Raw genomic sequence first — 23,725 nt, forward strand, 5'->3', positions numbered from 1 at the left:
AAAAAAAATTATACATAACTTTTAATCATTTGCATTTTTGGAGAACATAAGCATCGAAGCCAACAGGCTATTAAATTCCAAAATAAAATAAGTCTTTTTGTCGGGCATCAAAAATGCCACAGATTTGAAACCCACCCTAGTGCTAATTATGATAATTTTCTAGACAATTTTTTGAAATTTGAATGTCTTAAATTTGTCAAAGGATAATTTAGATGACAATTTTAAATCTTTTTTGATTTAAATTTGTCCACTTTTTTTTTAATATGTTTGGTTTATGGTAGTACTAATAATGAATATGGTAATACTTGCCTGCTTTAAATATGCTATATGCCACATTTTTATGTATTTGTTAGCTTGTAATTGGTAACTTTTAATCTTCAGTATTCTAAATTAAGAAGATGTTAAATTTTTTATTATAACTTACGCTCTTTTCGATGATTAGAAACGCAAGACACCTACCAAAAAATCTTCCCGGTGATAAAATATATAACAGATCTGGTCATTGCTTATAGCTTTTATTATGGGGTGGTTTTTTATTCTTCATTCTGTGAAATCCGATTAATTAGTGGGTGGTTATGTTTTTGACGCCCTCAGTCCTCTTCCCCTATTCAGTATCGCTTTGAAAAAATGAAGGTGGATTAAATTTGGAAGATAATGTTTTTTTTTCTTCGTTCCATAAGGTCTAAATAATGAGTACCACACCTTAATGAATCGATTCGAGTCGTGACGATTTTTTTTTTCCTTTTTCAAAACAGACTTTAACCAATTTTTACACACCCAAGAAGACAATAGCGATTTCGAAAATAGTTACAATAAATTTATTTGTCGTTGCATGATAGTCGAATAATTTTATGTTGTGGCCTATTGTGACATCACGTAAAAATTGTTTTTTATTCAGTTTGTAATAAAGGAACATGTTGCGTTAAAGGAAATAATAATAGGATGTTGTAAAAATAAATTCACTCTATTCTATAGTTTTTATTATACTAAGCTTAATTTAGCTTTAAATGCTGCTTGCTTTAATGCTAAACTGTTTCATTTAGCCTTATAATTATTTTGAATATGTATGCATGCGCATGGAAACGATGCAATTTAAAATTTTATGAAATAATTAATTAATAATAAAATCTGTAGTTTCAGAAATTCATAAAGTATGTTAAAGCATATATAATTCCAATGCGAGAAAAAGTAGGTTTTACTTAATGCAAAAAATTTCACGTATTTTTAGTTAATTTTTATTAATAATAAACGAGATTTTTTATAATTATGAGGTTTCAAATCTATACTTAATTCTGATTTTTTTATCTGTGTTATGCTTTTCTAACTTTTTTAGTATCTTTGATTATGAAATCGGAATTTAATCGGGGTTTTGAAAGTGTAATGAACCCAGATGAATGGTTACAAAATAGTTTGGAGACGGAACTCATCATTTAAATTTCGATATACAAGAATAAGTACATAACAAATAATAAAATCGTAAAAACTTTGTTTGCTAAAGAAACTTGTTAAAATATTTCTCATTAATCTGCAAGTATTACATAACTAATTTTTAATTTATTTAATCTTAATTATTTCAGGCATTATTACGTATTGATTTCGGTTATTGTGATTGCACTTACTGAAATTCCATTTGCGAGGGTAGGGAAATTATTTTAAAATATTGAGTATTTGTAAGTAACGCAAAACAATCATAATTATTCTTGGCATTATTGCATATTAACTGCAGGTTATTTACATTTTCAGAAATTCCTATGACGAAGTTATGGAAAGTTTTTGAAAACTTTGGAAAAATCCGTATATCCTGATTTATTTTCTATCGCATTTTTTTTTTCTTCTTCTGTGTGAACATTTTTTAAAAATGTTTTTGTTATTAAGATAGGATCCCGTACGGGTAAACTTAATTATTTGATTGGTATTTAAATTCAACTTTTTTAAAGTTCTAATTGATAATATTTATGTAAATAATTACAATTAATTTTATTTTATTGTTAGGAAAAAACGTAAAATTTTTAAATTTCAAATAAAAGCTTTTGTTTCGACATGCTTACTGATTTAAATATCTTAAAGTCTCACATAATAATTGTGCATTGTTAGTTTTCTACTATATTTTTCTTTAGTTTTAATCTTTCTTCTGTTTATTGCTTCTTTTCCATTGTTCTCTCTTCTTATTAAATAATTACTGTTATGTCATTTTTTAAGAGTTTTAATTAAGTAGATTCACCATTTCCTTATGTATCTAACTCCACAATTCGGTTTGCTATTTATTTTCATGATAACAGGAAAAATATTTGAGAGAATAATTATTTTTCTGAGAAAAAATCTAATTTAATTTATATATCAGTCGGTTTGTTAATAACATTCTTGATTTATGAGTAAGATTGAAACTTCTTATCGCTCGAGAATTGGTGATAATATTTTTTATATTATTTTCGAAACATCATGCCATCAATTTTGATTATTATTGTTATTTTTTTTCTTTCTCAATACCCGAGATGAGTGACACGCGTTTATTGGACGTTGAGTCACCATTTCTGCCGGCAACTTCCTTCTATTTTATTTCATTTTCACCCGTTTGTATGCAGTTGGCCTCCAATGAATCGAGACTATGGACTGTGCCAACAGCTGGCAGACCCAGAAATTACAGATTTCCGTTTAATTCAGGCTGTCGGTCCATCACTTGCTTGCAACACTTTTACTTGATGGAGATTGCCCGGATGAGGAGGCAGGGGGACGTTCTTACCACACAGAAAGTATGATTCAGCAATTAAATTAGGAGTGTGTTATGGTTTTTCATGAATTCCCCTGCCCCCTCAAAGTTTCGAACATCATTTTACTCTTTGTTTATGCGTGGGAGAATAGTATAGTTGGATCTTCATTAGATATTCGAATTTATTGATTTGAAATAATGACAGGTTTTAAATTGTCTTAAAATCAGTTGCGAATCACTAAATTAGTGAGTCGAATCACAAGTATTTGTTTTAGTTCGACAAGCATTGTAGATTCTAAAACTATTGATATATTTTACGATAGTTACTAATTTACGCCAATTTCTTATACATACTTGCTCAATTTTACGATTAGTTTAGTTTATGTTTACGAGTTGAAGAATAGTGCAGTTGGTTATTGAGTCGGATATTCGAATCTGTTGATATAAAACACTGAAGTAATTCATAGCTTCGTTTTATCGGTGTCATACTAGTTTAAACGTGTCTTAAAATCAGTTGCGAAATACTAAAGTAAATCGAATCAAAAATATATTTTTTGGTTTGAAATGCATTGTTGATTTTTAAATTATTGGTAATTTTGTTACTAATTAGTGTCAACCCTCCTCGATTTTACGATCTTACTCTTTCTTTACGTATAAATACAATTAGTGGAGTTGGATATTGAATCTTATATTCGAAATCCATTGATATAAAACACTGAAGAAATTCATAGCATATTATCATCATCAGTGTCATACTGGTTTAAACTTGTTCTAAAATCAATTATGAAAAATTAAATTAAATCAAATCAATAAATTTGATTTGAAATATATGATTCGAATAAAGCCAGCGATCCATTTAGGTTCTAATTTGCCCACGTCTATTTATTAATTAATGCCTCCCTCAATTTTTCAATATTTAATTTGCTCTTTTTTTATCTTTAATTTATATCTTTGAATTAATCATTGTCACACTAATTCAAAACTGTCTTAAAGTCAGTTATTATGATTAATTTAGCAATTCGCATTAATAAATTCTAGTTGATTCCGTTAAATCATTCTAACCGGTTTATTCGAGTTAGTGGTATAGACAAAATATGTTGGTCGACATTTATATTTGGACAAGCATAAATTGCGCAAAAGGGGGAAAACTGTGATATGAATAATGACCTTTGACTTCTTCCACACTTACACATCTGGACAAAGCTTCAAAGGAGTGCAGCGGAGGGGGGATTTTGAATACTTGTTGTAACCTTACTTACTGGTGAAGCTCAGTTTACTTACGGGCATATGTACGCCAAAATAATGCCAAATCACTCTCAATATTTTTAGCCAATAAATTATGCAAAATATTTTTGTGTAAGTCATACTGTATTAAATTTAAAACAAGTTTTAAAAATCAAATATTAATTTAAAGCGATATTGAATAAAAAAAATATTTCACTTAATTTTGCATTTTATTATTCCCAGAATGTTGTTATTATTTATTTAAATAATGAATATGATGAATCATGAATGTATTAATAGTCTACAGCAATTCTGACTGTAACCATTTTTGAAGAAGAAAATATCTAATAAGTACACACCAAAATGCAACGAAAAAGTGTAAAAATTTTACTGACGATTCACTTTGGAAACATGAGCTCAGATAGAAATTGCTTCTAACTTTGAAAAATATACAAGAATTGATTTCGTGATTACAAAAAATTATTAAATTTGTTTTTGAAAAAGCTAAAAATTAATTCTTTAGAACTTATTCAAGAATTGAATGAATGCACAAAAATTTTAATATGAATGGCAATATACAAGTTAAAAATATTATACAACTTACAAATGTGATTGCAAAAACATTTATGTTAAATGTTTATACAAGTTTAATGTTAAACCATAAAATTTACTACCATTTTTAATTTGTAATGAAAATCTTCTGATAAAACAAAAGACGTTGAGAGTTACTTTTAAAAAAAAAAAAAAATTATAGTAGTAATAATAATAACTTTAAAGAAATAGCATATATAAATATTTAGTCATTATTCTCAAAGTAAATTTGTACTCTGAATATTGCAAAGTTCTTGTCCATGAGTTTAGTGTGAGGCAATAATATGTTTTGTGACCAAAATTCACAAATGCACATAAAGAAAAAAATAATAAAAGGGAGAAAAGTTTCTCTCCCTCTCCTTTGTTTTCAATTTTCTACAAAATAAAGTTGTAAAATGGAGCAAAAGTGAATATTATAAGCCTTAAATTTCCTTGGTTCTCTTTTTTTTTAAAAAAAAAAGAATCATGTAACCGCTAAAACTGTAAGAAACTATTTACTTAACTTAATCAAATATTTCCTATATTTCTCTTCACATCTTTTATTCTTTGAATGGATTTTTGCTACCTCAAAATGAAACTTTTGTAAAGCACTAAAAAAACTTTCAAAAAATTGCTACCTTTTTAACTAATGGCTAAGCATCGGTGTTTTATGAAAGTAATGTGTGACAGGGAAAAAAATAATCGAAGTAGTCTTGTTTGTTGCACAGTCTTGTAAAATTTGAATACTGATTAACACAAATGAATCACAAAACTAACATAAAAGAGTCACAAGAGAGGAAGGGAAAAAAAGAGAGAAGAAATGCACTAAAAAGACACTGGAAGAGAAGAACTGGTAAGTAAAGTTCTTGTAAAAACCATACCAATAACTATATAAATTTAAAGACTGATTCGATGTGATCTAACATTTTCGAAATAAAAAATTTTTCAATAGTTAGAAGGTACTTATATTTTAAAATATAATTTGTCGAAAAAATATTATTTGTAGAATATTAGATCTGTTGGTGGAGAGAGAAATCAAAACAAAAGCCTGCATGGAATAGAATTGTGAAACAAGCTAGGGTTCGCAAAGGGCTGTAGAGCTATAGAAGAAGAAGAAATCCCTATACAATAAGTGTAATTATCGATATTTAGAAAAATTTTAGAGCTGCTAAAGAGTGAGTCTGTCAAATAGCATGAAGTGAGGACAGTTCCTATCTGCAAACTTTGAATTAATCCTTTTGTATTAATTAAATTTAAAAAAAATAAATCTAATATCTTTCAAATACTAAAATTTCTTTCAATGTTTAATTAAATAAAATTTTGATGCATCATCCTGAATTCTACCAGCAGTTAAATTCATATAATTATTAACAAGGTGATATTTCCTGGTGGTTCCTTTAGGTGTTTTTTTTTTCTCTTTCTTTTCTTTTCTTTTTTTTTTTTTTTTTAATTTTTACATTTTTTTGCTTCTTTCTAGCCAACAAATGAGGGACCCCATACACAATTTTACAATCTTTTGATTTTCATCACTATGTAACGCAAACGCAGACCAGTGCAATAAAAAAAAATCAGCACGGAAGCTATTGTCCCAATGCTTGATCCAAGAGTTCTCTTGTCTTTTAGGTTTCGATCAAAATTTCGAAACTACGGAGTTAAGCATTAAAGTCGTAAATCCAAAATAAAGTTCGTTTTTTTTTCTTTTTTTTTTTTTGTGGCGTGTTTTAAATTTTGCTGCCTTTGCTATCACTTCAATATCCCGTGTCTTTTTTTAAAGGACATTGCTTGACCTTTAGTTGCCAGTCTTACTGCTCCAGACAATGTTCTCTGAAGGTCAAGCATTGTCCAAGACACAGTAAAGGGGTAGCTCGGAATATTTAAGATGTTTTAGTTCAATAAAAAAAGTGCATGGTATTGCTTATGAATGATGCGTTATAAATACAAAATAACTTCGTTTTTTCATTTTTTAACTATAATCTTAATTTTAATGTATACTTCAAGTTCATTTGGAAGATTTATTTTCATCTTAAGTGAAAGAAATGTTGGATCAATTTCTTATGTAGAATAAATAGTTTTAGATTATAAAATATAGTACAGCTTCAGCTATTGATAATTTTTATCTATTTATTCTAGCGTGAATTCGAAGCATGTAATTGTCTTCATAGCAGTAGCCTTTTAAAAAACTTGTGATCCCAGCAAAACTTTAAATTCATATATATATATATATTCCTGCAGATTTTATTAACTTTACTTTTATTGCCTTAATCTATGTTATAAGAGTATTTGAAATCAAGCATATGCATTTATTTAGTTCTTTATTGCAGAAACAGGAATAAAATTTTATAAATGCATATAAAAATAATTTTTCGCCGTAGCAAAGTTCCTATTTACTCAAAGAATAAAAATATTGAGAAAAAATATCAACATTACTATTTATTTTTTTATTATTTAATAAATAATTTAATACAAAGTGATACCTATATTAGAATAAACACTGCCGAGGCTAGTGGACCTCGAAAAATAACAAAAAAAAGAACTATTTATTAACGAAAAAATTGCCGAGTTTAAAAACGGAAAAATAGGATATTCTGATTTTTGAAATGTAGTGTCATATATAACAAAAACAATTTAAAGAAAAATTTGAACAACGATAGTCAAAATATATTAAAGTTGAAAAAAAATTTTGAAGAAAATTTTGAACAAAAGTGGTTAAAATATATTAAAGTAATAAACAAAGGTTCTATTGATTCTACTTGAATTGAAGCATTAGCCTTAAAAACGAAATAGATATTTTTTTAATAAATATTAATTATTTTAATTTTTTGAAGAAGATAAAGTTTTCACAATTTTTTAATACCATTCTGTGAATCATTTTAAAATCACTAAATTATTTAATTCTATAATACTATTTCTATTTCATATTATAATTGTAACTTGAAAACTTATAGTATATATTTTGTATTTTTTTATATTTTTTAAAATATTATTTATTCGTTTTTTGTTTCTCCAAAAAGTAAGAATAGTTATATAAAAAAACAACTTTGTCAAAATACTCACAAATACAAATATGTCAATATGTTTGTTTTTACATTTTTAATAGTATCTATATATATATATTTCTCTTACATGGCGACAAAATGTCACATGCCAAATCTAGCTGAGATGGCTCAACATGTAGCACTTTTAAAAACGGAAACTGAAATAACTGGAGAGAGCATATTCTAGGCAGAAACGAATTTATATATTGCGAATTTATTTGACGATTTTAGATTCATATCACGAATTTATTTACTTTACTAGAATTTGTTCAATTTTTAAGAGACATAATTATAGCCAAAATTTCAACCTTTTTAAAGAGATCAGTTTTAGAAATTTTATCTTGAGATTTTATACTATAGCACATTTATAATAGGTTTAACGAATTACATGTCATTTATTTGAATTCAAATTTATTTTAATGACTTAGTATTTACTAAAAAGATGTAATTTTTAAAAAAAAAAGTTATATGGATTTGAATGATTGTTTTGAATTCTTAGAATTTTGTGCATTTGCAATGTACCTAAGTTTGTAGCGAGCAAACCATATAAGATTGCGTAGTAATTTTCGGGGGTTGGCGAGAGCTAGCGAGCAGGGGGCGCAGCCCACTAGTTTGTATATATTATTTGTTTTTACATGTCTGTATTTATTTTGTATACATTTTTGTTATCTCTTATTATCTGTCTTTTTTTTCTTGATAAATGTTATTTGGATATTATTTAGCATTCATTTTCAAAATTATCAAAGCACACATTAGTTTTCAGAATCAGAATTTTCATCAAAAATACTTAACTGTCATTAAATACAATCACTTAAATTTTTGACTGAAAATATTTTTATTTTCTTCTTTATTAATCTAGTTAATTGTCTTAAAATACATTTTACTTGTATGTACATTGATTTTAAATTATATTTCTATATATCAAAAGTAAAAGTATATATAATTTCAATTTTTATTTTAATTTCAATATTAAATATTTCATTTGATTCTTAAGAATTTAAAATAAAAGAAAGAAAGCGTTATAAATCAATACCAAAAGCTTTTTTTGAATTAAATTTCGTTAAACTCACATGTCTCAATTCCATTCAATGTTCGCTAATAAAAGTTACGAAGAATCATTGTAGTCCAACGAAACCATTAAAGCAAAACTTAATGTAATTGATCAATGTTAGTCAGGTTTGGATAGTGATAATTTGCAAATTTCATTAAGAGAATCTATTTTTAAATCGTCTCTGAGGTATTTTTCTATTAGCTCTTGGAAGAGTAGAACTGACTTGTTAACGGCATTATGGCTATTATTCTTTAATGCCTTTTATTTATTTTTTTTCATTAAAAAATTGCATTATCTTAGCCTAGGAATAAATTTGTGAAATAACAAAACGTTTTATTCTGAATAACTTTTGATCTTAAAATCGAAAAATTCTGAACTAAAATACAATATTCCTAATATAGCGAAGGATATTTTATATAATAGTGAAGATGATAATTTAAGTTTCAAAACGGCACACAAACATGACAAGTACGATAAATTTGGAACCGTTTTAAACAATTTTAGTACTATTTTAATATGTTTTATCTCGCTTTTAGAACAAATTATTATAAACCAAAAATTCTCTGCATTTATTAATAAAATTCACTCATTCGAGAATGAAATCTTATAAAAAATAATAAATAAACAAATAAATAAAAATTAATAACAATTTTTTTTTAAATTTTTCAATTTTAATAAGATGATGATATCGTATGCGGCAAAGATACCATTTTAATAATTTCAATCTTAGTATTTGACCATTAAAAATTACACCTTTTTATACATTCTAAAATGTATGCTTTACAATGAAAAACTGTAAAAAATACTTTCACCATAAACTTATTTTAGAGAAAATAGGTGCAAACCACTTTGGGAAAATCCTCAAAATTAAAAAATAATATTTAGAGGTTCACATTTTTAATATGTTTTCTAATTAAACCAAAACTTATCAGCTATTCTGACATAAAGAAGGATCTTAATATAAATCTGTCCAATTCTGCCCCATTTAAACAAGTTTATTAAACATTTCTCAATATAATATTTATTTATTTATTATATGTGCTTGCAAAAAAAAAAATTTTAATTCTAAATAATGAAAAATATTGAGAAATCTTTAAGAAAGAATATCTTTTGGCGAAAAACAGCCAATTTTGTAGCTACCCTTTTAAACTAGTCTCTTTGAATTGTACTTCCTACTTTCTTTCCCCTCCCGTGACGAATTTCGGTAAGGAGGAGAGTTCGATAATTGATGTCACTGATTGAAGGGGGTAGAAAATTTTGCGCAGTTCAGGTCGACCCGAATCGGACAGCACCTAGAAGATTTGTCGGTTGATTCCAAACAATTGATGCGAATTCATTGATTCAGATTGAATTAGTCGATAAATTTTTGCAAAGTTTAAATCAGTGTCGAATTCTGATTCATATAAGATGAATAAGCTGAATCGTTTGATTCCGAATTCTTTAATCTTAATCATGACTTAGTGATTCGGTACGCTTTTTCCTTAAAAAATAAATTCGAATAAAGTGAAATAATCCCTAAAAACTTAAGAGGCAAGAAATTACTAGATTAAAAATTTCATTCGCTTCTCACCTTTATTTTTCCACTCTATAACTGTAAAAGTAGGAAATAACCGTCGACATGTTTCAAGCGCTCAAAAATAGGCTCCTATTTTCAAGATTTGCCAAACGCGAATAAGAAAAAAACAAGAGTAATTGGAAACATAGAACGTAAAAATGCCAACGAGAAATGGAAAAATAAAGGTAAGAAACAAAACTAGAAAAACCACAGTAACCGATTGTTTTTTTATTTTATTCCTCTCGGCCACCATGGCTTTTTTAGGTTTTTTTTTTACATGTTTCTCACCTTTATTTTTCCACTTTTTCGTTGGCAACTTAACGTTTTATATGTAAAATCACTCTTGTTTCTTCTCATTCATGTCGATTGCTGTTTCTTATTTTTATGCTTATGAACCGAATGAAGTTTTTAATCAGTTAATATCAACTTATTTTAGAACACTTTGATCCAAATTAGTTGAGTAATTTTTATACTTAATAATTTTTTGAATTTTAATTTTTAATCTTTTTCAATTTTGGGCAGAGATAATGAATCCTTTACCATTCTTTATTCTTAAATCTTAGGCGTAATAGCGCTGATATTATCCTTCAAATAACCTCGCCGAAGTATATTTGTCTTTAAGTCGATGCGTTTCAATGTGATTTATTTTACGAGTAATTGAGTGTAGTTGTCGTCGGAAAATTCAACGAACACTTAATTTCAATTCTTTCAGTTTCGTCGTGATTTATGTGAACGAGTTAAAGTTACTCTAGTATAAGTCACTTTTTCAAGTAGTGTAACTCTGCTATTGTAACAATTTTCCGAAACCAATTCCCATCGAGCGCTGTGTTGACTTCGTATTCGAATGTCACACCTAAATTTACAAAAGATTAGCATTATCATGTAGTTATTTATTTCTTTATGTTTTGATGTCATTAATTTTTTTAAAAAAAAGTAGAAAATATGACTTACACCTCAAATCTGAAAGAAAGTAGACTTTTTAAATAGACATGCATAAATAAATTATAATTAAACAAAATAAACATTTGGGGAAACGAATCATTTTATATACAATGCATGGGGGGGGGGAAATGGTACACCCTGAATTGCTTGATTTAGTGATCAAAAGTTATTTATGTTGTACCGTATTAGGGCTCAATCTTGATGATTTTAAGGAGTGACCTCAAATGTACTAATCAATTAGTACGACGATATTTCCAGTTAAGAAATCGGACACAAAAATGTACTTTCTCTAAATAAACACGCCTTTTTTCCCCGTCGGATTTAGATACCATACTTCAAATGAGGAGGGGGTAGCCGCAATCTGGGATATATGGTCCCAATAGTTAGATCTACTACAAACTACACCAATATCTCGAAAGCTTTTAAAGATAATCTCAGGCAAAAAAATAATTTTTAATAATTATTTATTATTATTTTATTTTATAAAGTCAAAAAAATTTTGATTTGTAATTTATACAATGTTTTACTTCATTTTAAAGAAATAGTTTCATTTACAAAACAAAAATTTACTACACTACAATCTACTCACCAAATCTACTACACCAATATCTCGAGAGCTTTTTAAGATAATCTCAGGCAAAAAAATAATTTTTAATAATTATTTATTATTATTTTATAAAGTCGAAGAAATTTTGAATTGTAATATATACAATGTTTTACTTCATTTTAAAGTAATAGTTTCATTTACAAAACAAAAATTTATTACACTGCAATCTACTACACCAATATCTCGAGAGCTTTTTAAGATAATCTCAGGCAAAAAAATAATTTTTAATAATTATTTATTATTATTATTTTATAAAGTCGAAGAAATTTTGAATTGTAATATATACAATGTTTTACTTCATTTTAAGGTAGTAGTTTCAATTACAAAACAAAAAATTTTAACAAAATATAGTTTCTAGTACTTTGAATTTCAAATATTACTTTTTTGTTAATCTGAAACCTAGTACGTGAAAACATGATAAGGTGTTATTCAAGTGTATTCCGTTTTTTATTCTGTGCACTTCAACAACGCAATGTGTTTATATTCGAGTCATTGCTATCGTAACAAGTAGATTCGATTGCTTTGAAAGTAATGCTTGCTCATAAATTATTTTAAACCTTGACTGTCGTATTTTTTCTTTTTTCAAGAACCGTGCAAGCACGTCATTCAATTTATTTCAATTGTCCTTTTTTTTAACTTTTTTCTTCTGAGCATCTCCCTTTAGTTCCTTGATATTGAGTACAGCGAAACAAATTGATAAAAATTGTCCGATGCCAGTGAATTCTATCAATAAATGTAATTTTTACGCTTCCCTTTGGGGGAATTGCACCCACTTTTATCAAACAAAATTAAGAGAAGAGAAAAAAGTGAGTTAAGTTTAATTTCCGTTTATCGTATTGCGCACATAATTTCATAAAATATTCACAATTATTCGATGGGGGGTTTCGGGCACATCGTGTTCCATGAACTTTTTTTTTCCGAGTGCTGCGCTCAGAAGCGAAGAAGTTTGAAAACGACTACAATTAAAACCATTATAAATAAGTTGTTATATGTTAAAAATTAATAATTTTGATACGTTATAGTTTGTTTATGAAATCCATATTTGTTTACGAAAATTTCTTAATGGTTTATGTATCAAATGTCACCAAAAAATGTGCTTATATATCAAATGTCCCCAAAAATGTGTTTACATATCAAATGTCCCCAAAAATGTGTTTACATATCAAATGTCCCCAAAAATGTGCTTACATATCAAATGTCCCCAAAAATGTGCTTATATATCAAATGTCCCCAAAAATGTGCTTATATATCAAATGTCACCAAAAATGTGCTTATATATCAAATGTCCCCAAAAATGTGTTTATATATCAAATGTCACCAAAAATGTGCCTATTAGAACGGGTATAGCAATGATTGTTTGCCGTCGTTTCGTACATGCGTCTAACTATGCCATGATACTTAAGAGGAAGCTATACTGTGGGAGAAACTTTTAATCCCAAATTCTCTTTCATCTCTCCGTAAGTAGTTTAAAGTACAGAAAAAGTGAGTTCAGGCCAGCACAGAGTAAGCGATAAAGTTTTAGGTAATGAATATAAATTTTCAAATTATTAAAATGTAAATAACTTATGAAAGAATGCCGTAAGATTACGCTATCGGGAAGTTCTGTTTAATAATAATTCATTTTAATTGCTGCAATTTCGAACCGAGAATAAATTTTTATGTAAATATAGACTTTAAAAGATTTTTTTTTTTTTTTTTTTGCCTTACGTTTTTCTACTATAACTTTATAAATATTGAATGGAATTAAACAAAATTTTTTGAGCTATTAAAAATTAACTACAAAATTATTGATTTAAATTTTAAAACAATTCGTTTAAACCAGCGTAAGATACAAGGTAGCTCTAATACCTAAGGATAAGGTATAAAAGAACTGCCTTATTTAAGGATAAGGTACAAGTTTCAAGCCTATTGCTTGATTTTTTTTGGTATGATTTTTTTTTTGGTTAAAAAATAATTTTTTTCTTTCGTAATTTATTGCTGGTCTCTTAAACCTCTGAAAGCTTTAAATCTTATTGTTAAGTATAAAAAATTGCATGAACTAACCACATCTAAAGTTACAAAATAATTCTTTATATATTTCTTGAGAAATTCTTTAAAAAAAAGTCAAAAACTGAAAGTGTTTCTTCCATTATCGTAGGGTAGTTAACTCGACAATCACAATATTTACATAAATGTGTCAGCTCTACTTATACTTGAAAAAATAAAATGAAAACAGCTTACCTTAAAATTGTATTTTATGTAAAACTTATATGAATTCCTGCATAAAATGACGACAGATTCGATTTAATAAAATTTTTCACTTTGAATAAGATTCAGTTATTACAGTATTATCTCTAATCGTTCTGTAAATGTATTTACTCTGCCATTATACTTTTGTTAGACGAAAAACAACTTACAGTGTTTTCTTCTTCTAACATAAGTATAGTGGCAGAATAAACTCATTTACAGATTCGCCTCATTATTGAAATTATATTTTACTCAAAACTTATGTGAAATAACAGAATTAAAGGATTTGATTGATTTTTTATCTATGAATGAGATTTAATTATTACAGTATTTTCTGTTCCGATTTATCTATAATTGTTCTGTAAATGTGTTTACTCTGCCGTTATGTTTCGTTAGAAGAAAAAACAACTTACAGTGTTACTTTCGCATCATTATTGAAATTATATTTTACGTAAAACTTGTATTACTTCCTTCTTTAAATTACAAAATTGATCGATTTAACTGATTTTTATTTTTTTGATTAAGACTCAATTATTACAGTACTTTCCGTACCGATATATCTATGAATGTAATGTATCTATGAATGAATCTTTAAATGTTTTGTTAGAAGAAAACAGCACAACCTGTTTTAAATTAAATGATTTTTTACTTTAAAATAAGTAACAGACTCAATTTAACTGATTTTTTTTTACATTGATTTGACTTAATTAAAAAAATTTTGTTTACATGTTTTGATTCATGTCTTAAGAAATTAATTGTATTCTGTAAATTTCTTCAATTTTTATTTTAGTTTGATTTTATTATGAAAGTTGAACTATTTTAGAGATTATATATAAAAAAAAAAAAAAAAAAAATTCGCAGAATTGCATTTTTTTTTTAAGATCTCTATAATAGTTCAGATAGTAAATTCCCAGAATTTCAATATTATAAATTTCTGTGAAAACACCATTTTCGTTGAAATTTATAATATTGAATTCATTTAAAGTTATAATTTCGATTAATATGTATTTGTGTTGAAAATGTATCTAGACTGCAATTATGATTCAATGAAAAAAATTATAAATAAGAAAATAATAAATAAAAAAATTATAAATAAAAATAATAAATAAATCAATTGGTTCTAATTTGCATCGTCATGATATTGAGATGATAAAGGCGAAGTGAATTTCTTCAATTTTTAATGTAATTTATGTAATGGCAAGTAGGAATTAAAAAATTAGTTATTATTATTTAATGAACAGTTAAAAGTAAGTTAACATACATTGGTTACATACAACATGCATAAGCACAAAAAAAGTTTGGTTAAAATTAAAAATGATAGATTAATCGTTTAAAAAAATTTAAAAAAATGTCTAATTCTAAAAAATGTCTAAAAAAGTTTTAAAAAAATGTCTAATTCTCACTTTAAACTCATATGAATAAAAACTCTAATGAATAAAAAAAAATAAAAATATTCATTTTCGCTTAAAAGAAGCTTCACTTTCTCATTAGGGCCATAAGAATATAAAATTAAAAAAAGCAATAAAAAAAACAATGTCGGAAATGTGTAACTGATGAAGAGAGCTGAAATGAATACTAATTAGAACTTTTCGTGTTCTTTTGTTCGAGGAAGAGTATGCAAATGCGATAATCCATAAAACTTTTCTTTAATCACCCCTCACTCATTCACAATTTAGTTTAAAGGTGTAATTAGTTTTTGTTTATTTTTGTCGCATAAAAAAATTATGTGTTTCTTACAGTAATTTGAACTTAGCTGGGTTTTTTTTTTTTTAAATTCTTTGTTGTAGGCTATTGATTTCAAAACACAAAGCTGTTCTTTTTCTTTTATTTCTGCCCATAATAATGCTTTAGACCTTGAAAGGTTATAGATTTTTTAATCATCCATTACTTTCTAAACAACCCAAATCCATGAATATTTCTTACATCTAATTATAAGGATGAATCTTTGTCAGTGCTAATTTGTATAAAATTATCATATTTATTATGAAATCTGATAAAAATTACAACTAAATATTAATATGCTCATTATGTTTTTCATAATTAGCTTTTGATTTTTAGTTTCTGTTGTTAGGGGGATTTTTTAATTAGCCAACTTTAATCAAGTTTATTAAATATCATTAAATTATTTTGAATCCATTCATTTCTAATTAATTAATATTAAGTGTGTTGAAAGAAACATAATTTTTAAGGAACAATAATAAGAATTGTGATTAATTGAAGCTAATGACAAGTGCTGTAAGGTGATAAAGTAAACAATTTTTATATGAACCCGAATCCTTAAACTATTTATTTATTTTAATTTGGCATTTATAATACAAATAAAGCTAATTTTTTATTAAAATGCTAAAAAAAATTATTTTGTGTTTCGAAATTAGCAAAAATTGAAATGAAAACCTATTTTCTTTTTAATTTTAAATATTTGTTTGTAAAGAATTGATTTGAAATAAATACTATGGGATTAAGTAAACTTATTCAAAATATATTTTTAATCGTAATTTTATTTTTCATAATATGCCATCACAATATTATTGCTTTTATGCTAATTTAAATATTGTGTTTCTATTATTTTAATTTGTTTGCGCTGTTGCGCAAAATAATTAATGTATCGCATTATTATTGTTGTTTTAATGCTCATTGAAATTTAATGATTTATATTTCTTGTTTTAAATTTCTTATGTTGTAGTACATAGAAAATAATCTTTGATACATTCCCTATCCTATAAAGTTTATAGTAAAAACGTATAAAGTAAAATTAAAAACATCATAGCTCGAAATCTGTTTTTAATCCTTCTCATTTCTAATAAAAAAAAATGGGTGCTTGAAACGAAAATAAAAGCATCAAACATGCAAATTTTCAAGAAGTAAATAAATAAATAAAAAAATACGAAAAACTGATAAATAAATAAAACCTCCTCGACTGGAAAATTTATTTTTCATTTTAATACTTTCTTTTCCCCCACACAAAACATAGAAAATAAAAATTTTGAAAAAAGTTTTTTTTTTTTTAAAAAAATAAGAATAAAAAACGGCAAAAAAAAAGTTTTCCGTCTCTATCTGAAATCAGCAAAAAAGAACGAAAAAAAGGCATTATCTTTGAAAAGCTAAATTGAAACACTCTGTCGCACGAGTAATAATAATAACTGAGCAAAGAGGGACGAAAAAAAAAAAAAAAAGTAAAAGAACAAATCCGAAAAAACGTCCTTTTACAGACCAAAGCAGGACGACTGAATAATGACTAAAACTTTTACGATGTATGGGGGATACGATGGCTAAGACTGATTACTTGGTATGGAGAAAAGGAAAAAATCCAACACCGGGACATTTGGAAGTAGAGGATTCAAACTTCATCAAAAATGAAATCAGGAGCCGGATCAGAAAAAGGGGATAAGCGGGAGGGGGGTAATCTCAATTTCTTTTAAAGCGCCGCTTTCGAAGAAATAGGGAATGATGGGAATGGAATAAAGAATGAATATGAATTCGGGATTTAATTCTGTGTAAGCGTGTTGCAAGAAACTGCCGCGTTTTATTGTTTCATCCTAAGAATTTATGGTGTTAGTATAAGGGAAGTGCGTTTTCGAATAAATTGAACAATCCCCTATTCACCCCGAAAAAAAGTTCCAGTAAGTTTGACAATTAAAGAAATGTTCTTTTGTTCTTTTCACTTTCTTTTTTTCTTTAAAAATAAAATCTTTTCTGTACTTAGATCTTTAAAAAAGAAAGAAAAAAACATTTATTGTAATTTGAGATGTAATCTTTTGTTGTGATATATTTGATTATTCTCCTCTTTATTTTCTTTCAGATTTAAGTAGTTTTTTTTATTCCTATTTCCCAATAAAATGTCACTGTGACGCCTAGTTAATCTATACGTTTATCAAATCCTTCTACTAAAATTTGATATAGAAATTTCTGCGAAATAGTTCATGAAAGTTTGAGTGATCATAATCTTAGTATTATTGAAATTCTTGCTTAATGGATTATCACAGATTTTTCTGTTTGAAAGGAATTTTTTTGCTGTTCTAAATTTATGACATTTTTGCTATTTGTTGAGATTTTTTGAAAAATTCAACACCAATTGTTAAAGGCTATGTATATCTGTAATAGATTCAACATTACAGATTCAACAAAAAATTGTTAAAGGCTATGCATATATGTAATAGTCTTTTAACAATATGTGTTAAAAATTCTTGCTTTTTGAACTAGCTAATTTACTTTCGAATTCATTTTTGACCAAAATAGTTAGAAATTAATAATTAGAAATAATGAAGAAAAATTTTTTACTCTAGCTTTATTTAAAACTTTTCCTAAATTAGCCAGCATTACTTTTTCATGACTTCGTAAAAGACGAAGAAAACATTCCATTCTAATGTATTTGACGACATATTTAAAAGACGTGTTTCATTTCAAATAATTAAACATTTCAACCATTATCTTAATTATTTTTTATTTATTTTTTCTGAACATACAATTTATACAATGTGTAAAATTAATAGTACGTGTAAGCTATTGTGTTTTTTACATTGTTGGTGTAGAATACATTTAATATTTTCTTTATTTATATTCGTTTATTTGTTAAAAATATGCTCTTCATAACGAAATTAATTTCTAAATTTTTTCTCGTAAAATCGTTTTATTAATTAATTAAAAGATTCAAGCAAAGTTTGATCTATCCATATCGGGATAATATATCGCCTCTCTCCTTAAAGTGATGCCGTTGAACCAAAACTCATATTTTGTGTTCAACAACTTTTGTTATTTAGTAAAAATTTCATTTTTTCTAAGTCAGAATACTTTTTTTTTTCCATATATTTTCTAAGAGAAATCTAGGAAGTGAAGATAGAAAAAAGTGAAGGGAAAAAGCGAGGAAAAATTCATCAGCTTAGCGGAGGCGTATGAAAAAAATGTTGACCGCGTAGAAGTTAGAGGCCTATAAATTTTCTCAGAGCTTTATTTGTTATTTTATTTTACGGCAAAAACCTTTTTCTATCCTCTTTCCGACAGTGTGAAGAATGCGAGTGTTCATTAAACTTCATCTCTGCCAGAAAAAAAGAAAGAAAAAAAAATTAGCGCCATGCGGTGCTATATAGAATGTGTATTTCATTTTAACTTTACTCTTGTTTGAAGATGACAGCTTGCAACTTGTGACACTATAATAATTATTTAGCTGAAAGATAGAAAACTGTAATCGCTGTAATTAGGTTTTAAAATTTATCATTCGATGTATAGTTTAAAAATATTAAATTGTAATCGCTGTAATTAGGCTTTGAAATTTATCATTCAAACCTATAGCCTAAAGATATTAAATGATAATCGCTATAATTAGGCTTTGAAATTTATCATTCAAACTTATAGTTTAAAGATATTAAATTGTAATCGCAGTAAATAGGCTTTGAAATTTATCATTCAAACCTATAGCCTAAAGATATTAAATGATAATCGCTATAATTAGGCTTTGAAATTTATCATTCAAACTTATAGTTAAACGATATTAAATTTTAATCGCTGTAATTAGGCTTTGAAATTTATCATTCAAACGTATAGCCTAAAGATATTAAATAATAATCGCAATAATTAGGTTTTAAAATTTATTATTCGAACGTGAAGATAATAAATTGTAATCGCTGCAATTAGGTTCTGAAATTTATCATTCGAACGTATAGCTTAAGCGTGTTAAATTATAATTGCTGTAATTCAATTTTTTAATTTATAATTCGAACATATTGAAATTTTTTTCTCTTATGAGAATAACGTAGTATGCAGAATTAACGATATATACTGTTAGAATTTGTATTCTAAAATTACGGTACAGTAACCGGCAGTAGTTTGTCCATTCAATTAACTGTAATGTTTACTGTGCTACGAACATTTCTTTACTTTTACGTTTTTTTTTTTTTTTTTTTTTTTTTTTTAAAAAAACCCATTCTCAGCTAGGTTGGCTTATAAACCTTGAAAATGAAATTTAACTGAATAATTAGAGTTAGGTGTCATTGAAATTAGACCATTTAGTTGGATTGTGTTTGTCAAATGAACCATGGAATGTGGATTAATTAGTTTATCTGGTGGTGCCATCTATCCTGAGAGATAGGAAATTCTAGACTTTTTTGTATTAAGCAACTCTGTGGTGTTGCCATCTAAGCATGAATAAGAGTCTCGTATTCTAATAGTCCAGTATCACTAACTGGGGAGTACAAGACACTCAAAACTCTTCATGTGTTTAAGAAATAAAAGAAATATTGTGTTAACAATGCTGGGATTCAAACCACCGCTCAGGGTCAGGTGATTGACGATTAGTTTTCTCAGTTAAACTCTGCATAGGTACGAACTAAGTGGCATCATAAGATGGGACTAGTTGGCCCAGATAAAATTCTGGTTACAGTAATAGAGGAAAACAGTCGATAAACGATTTTTTTCCGCAGTTAACAGTTGAATACTATCTTTTTTATGGTTAGTTTTTTGTTTGGTTGAATATGGTACAATAACAATTAAACCAATTGTTATTTAGCTATTTTTTCCGAGAAATTTCTATCAGTTTACCAGTTTATGAAATTACACTTAAATATTTTTGTGTCATAAATTTGAATAATCTGATATCCTAAGCTGTGACTCTTATGGCCAGTACCAAATATAAGCAATTTACGGTTGCGTTATATAATATTTAATATGCTGCCCCTCGCTATTAATAAAAAAAATATTAAATGATAAGAGCTGTAAAAAAATTTTTAAATTCAACTTTCGGGTGTATAACGCAATTTTTCTCTTTTCAATCGGTTGTTAACTGAATATAAAGCAGTGGTAAATATACTTACCACCAACTTTTTTAGTTTTTAAATGTCAATGGGTACCAAATATTTTCCCTCCTATGGTTTGTGCCGCCATCTGCTGATAATTTCTGAAAATACAAAAAAAAAAAATCCAATTACGGGCTATGTTTACATAAAAGTGAATAACAATAAATTTCTCGTGGGGTCAAAAATCGAGGCCAATACTTGGAAGATTTTTTCTCTTGTGCGTTATGCTTTTGTTTGTTTGATCATTTCTCATCGAATTTAATTTATTTTTAGTTATAAGCACATAACCTATTAAATTCCGTTATTTATTAGCACAGAAGTTCCAGTTTTTGGTCAATTCTTTACCTAGGGTAAAATTTTGAAAATCCACCCCACTTACCCACCCAAAAGGTCTAATCTTAAACACTAGATTAATTTTTAATTAATAAGCTAAATGAATTCCTTTTTATAAATCAATCTCGACCCCAAAAATATTTGAACATTACATTACTGAAAAAATAGCCCTATAAAGAGCTAGAACATATCATCTTTCTAAAATGACTAGGTTAATTCAATGCTCAAGATCATTGTATAATTGAGAGTGTGATTTTTGAATCAAAAGTTTATACTAAGAAATTCAAGCCTTTGTCTTTCCTATTAATTTAAAGTGATGTTAATTTTTTTTTATTGTAAAAGGGCATATGGCATATAAGTAAATACATAATTATGAATTACTTTAAAAGATTTTGCCTCTAATTATCTTCAATGTATAAAACTAACAAGTTTTCAATTTTTATTTCAGTGCACTTCACCTGATTAATCATAGGACTTCACTGATTAAAATGTGACACGCTTCAAATTTTTGAAGTCTGATAAAAAGTCTCTGCCAAACTTCGCACCAGCACAAGAGATGGCGTTGCGTCTGCATTCGTGTTTTAAACAGTTGACTTTCTGCTCTAGGACTAAATGTTCCTTATTTTTGTTGGTGTTTTTTGTATCTTCTTGTTGGGCGGTGATCGGTGATGATGACGAAACAAATTATGTTAAATTGTTGTTGAGGGACCTCGACAGCAGCAGTGGTGTCCAAGAACAGCAACTGAATGAGAAAGTGGTTGATGGCAAAGATTCTGTCAAAAGGCACTGGGGAATCTCTGACGCCACTGCTGTTGTTGGAAAAGTGTTTAGTTATCCAATTCCAGAAGATGCCTTTTCCGGCAGGATACAAAAATTTGAGGTGAGTCCATTTCTTTATCATGTATCCATGCTTTTACTATATACTGTAGTGCTATATTATTAATGATTGCTGTTCCGAACTGCCATGGTGGACCTTAGCAGGGGTCTGTTAAGAAGAAATTTGGGTCCGTTAACGGACCCTTCACAAAATATCTTTTCATAAAAACGGACCCTTCACAAAATATCTTTTCATGAAAACGGACCCTTCACAAAATATTTTAACTTAAAAACGGACCCTTCACAAAATGATTTTTCTTTTTATCGGACCCTTCACAAATTTGTTTATCTTCATTATTATTTTGTTAATCGAATAAACCCTTTCCAGGGCAGAAAACAAGAAAGATGGATGTAAACGAATTAAGTTTTGTCTTCGGCAGACGATTCTTCCATTATTCGTCCGAAATGAGTATTCTGCGTTCAGCAGTAGAGGCTAAATACCAAATATTTGTATGTTGCATCTCTAACTTAGAAGCAGCAATTGTTGTTTATTTTTTGAAATTTAATTTTTTTAATTATAATTTTACAGTGTTGAGCATAATCTTGTATGTCTTTACAATTTAAAAACTCCTTGAAAAAGTTTTTTTTTGCAATAACGGACCCTATTTGCACAAATTCATAAAAGCGAACCCTGGTTGAAAGAATGTGTGTAATTTTTTCACAATTTCACTAAAAACGGACCTTTCACAAAATGTCTGGACAGACCCCTGATAGAGGCGTTTAGCATATTCTATAACAGACATTTTGCTATAAATTGTTACAAACTTATTCCAATCTAACCCTGATTCATTCTAAATTGGGCTTTAATCACTACTTTTTTTTCTTTCGGAAAGCTGGAAATATGGTACTTTTAGTTAAGATTGTGTATCAGCAAGTAACTAAATTTATTTAGGATAACTCTACAAAGAAACTAAAATGTGACTGCGACTGATTTTTCTTAAGATTGTGTTACAGATAAAGTCAGAGATACATACCATGAATTTAGCAAGCTCTACAACAGACATCTTTGTCATAAATTGTCACAAACTTATTCTAATCTTGCCCTAATTCATTCTAAACTGTGCTTTAATGAATTTTTTTTCTTTCGGAAAGCAGGAAATATGGTAATTTTAGTTAAGATTGTGTATCAGCAAGTAACTAAATTAATTTATTTAACTCTACAAAAAATCTAAAATATAACTACGACTGATTTTTCTTAAGATTGTGTTATTGATAAAGTCAGAGGTACGTAAGCATGAATGAAATATGAGTTTAGTGTGTTCTACAACAGATATCTATAAATTGTTACAAATGTATTCCAATCTTACAATAATTACTTTTACCGATTTATTAAATAACTTTAATTTCCTTATACATTAAAAAAAATGATCTAAACCCCTTTTATTTTAAATAACGTATTTTTACACATTGTAGACAACCTTATGTGTCCATTCAGTAAATTCGATTTCATTTTTTTTTTTTTTTTTTTTTTTTTTTTTTTTTTTTAAATTTATAATTACTTTATTTAGAAAAAAAAATGTTTTTTAATACTAATTTTAATGTTTCATTTTGAAATTTTTATTTAACTACAAAAGACTACTCCCTCAATTACAAAACAAAGAAATTAAAAAGCATCGTGTAATACTACGAAAAGCAGACTACAGGTTGTCCCCTATGGAACCCCAATGAAACGCTAATAAAAAAAAAATCATTTAAAGTTAAAATTAACGTAGTATAAAATCTTTGTTCCAAACAACTCCTTAAGTTTAAAACTTTTGCTTCAGGTTGATTACTTCAAAATACCTAACATCCACTATATACAAATTCGGCATTTT

At 27.2% G+C, this 23,725-nt stretch overlaps 1 protein-coding gene across 3 annotated transcripts in view; it reads left to right on the forward strand.

Annotated features, from left to right (window-relative positions):
* The window catches only part of LOC107454341 (dystroglycan 1), a 110,746-nt gene that overhangs the window by 56,468 nt on the left and 30,553 nt on the right, over nt 1–23,725 (forward strand). For 2 of the 3 annotated variants that reach the window (XM_016071502.5, XM_043039131.3), the window contains one exon: nt 21,484–21,915. In XM_016071502.5, coding sequence (XP_015926988.2) covers nt 21,592–21,915 — 324 coding nt within the window. In that variant the 5' untranslated portion in view covers nt 21,484–21,591. Of the gene's footprint in view, nt 1–21,483; nt 22,019–22,625; nt 23,217–23,725 lie in introns of those variants that run through there. The other variant, XR_015434885.1, reaches the window with a different exon arrangement.

The sequence above is a fragment of the Parasteatoda tepidariorum genome, chromosome 6 (genome assembly GCF_982258835.1).
Source record: "Parasteatoda tepidariorum strain Cologne lab strain chromosome 6, Ptep-v5.0, whole genome shotgun sequence".
NCBI lineage: Eukaryota > Metazoa > Arthropoda > Arachnida > Araneae > Theridiidae > Parasteatoda > Parasteatoda tepidariorum.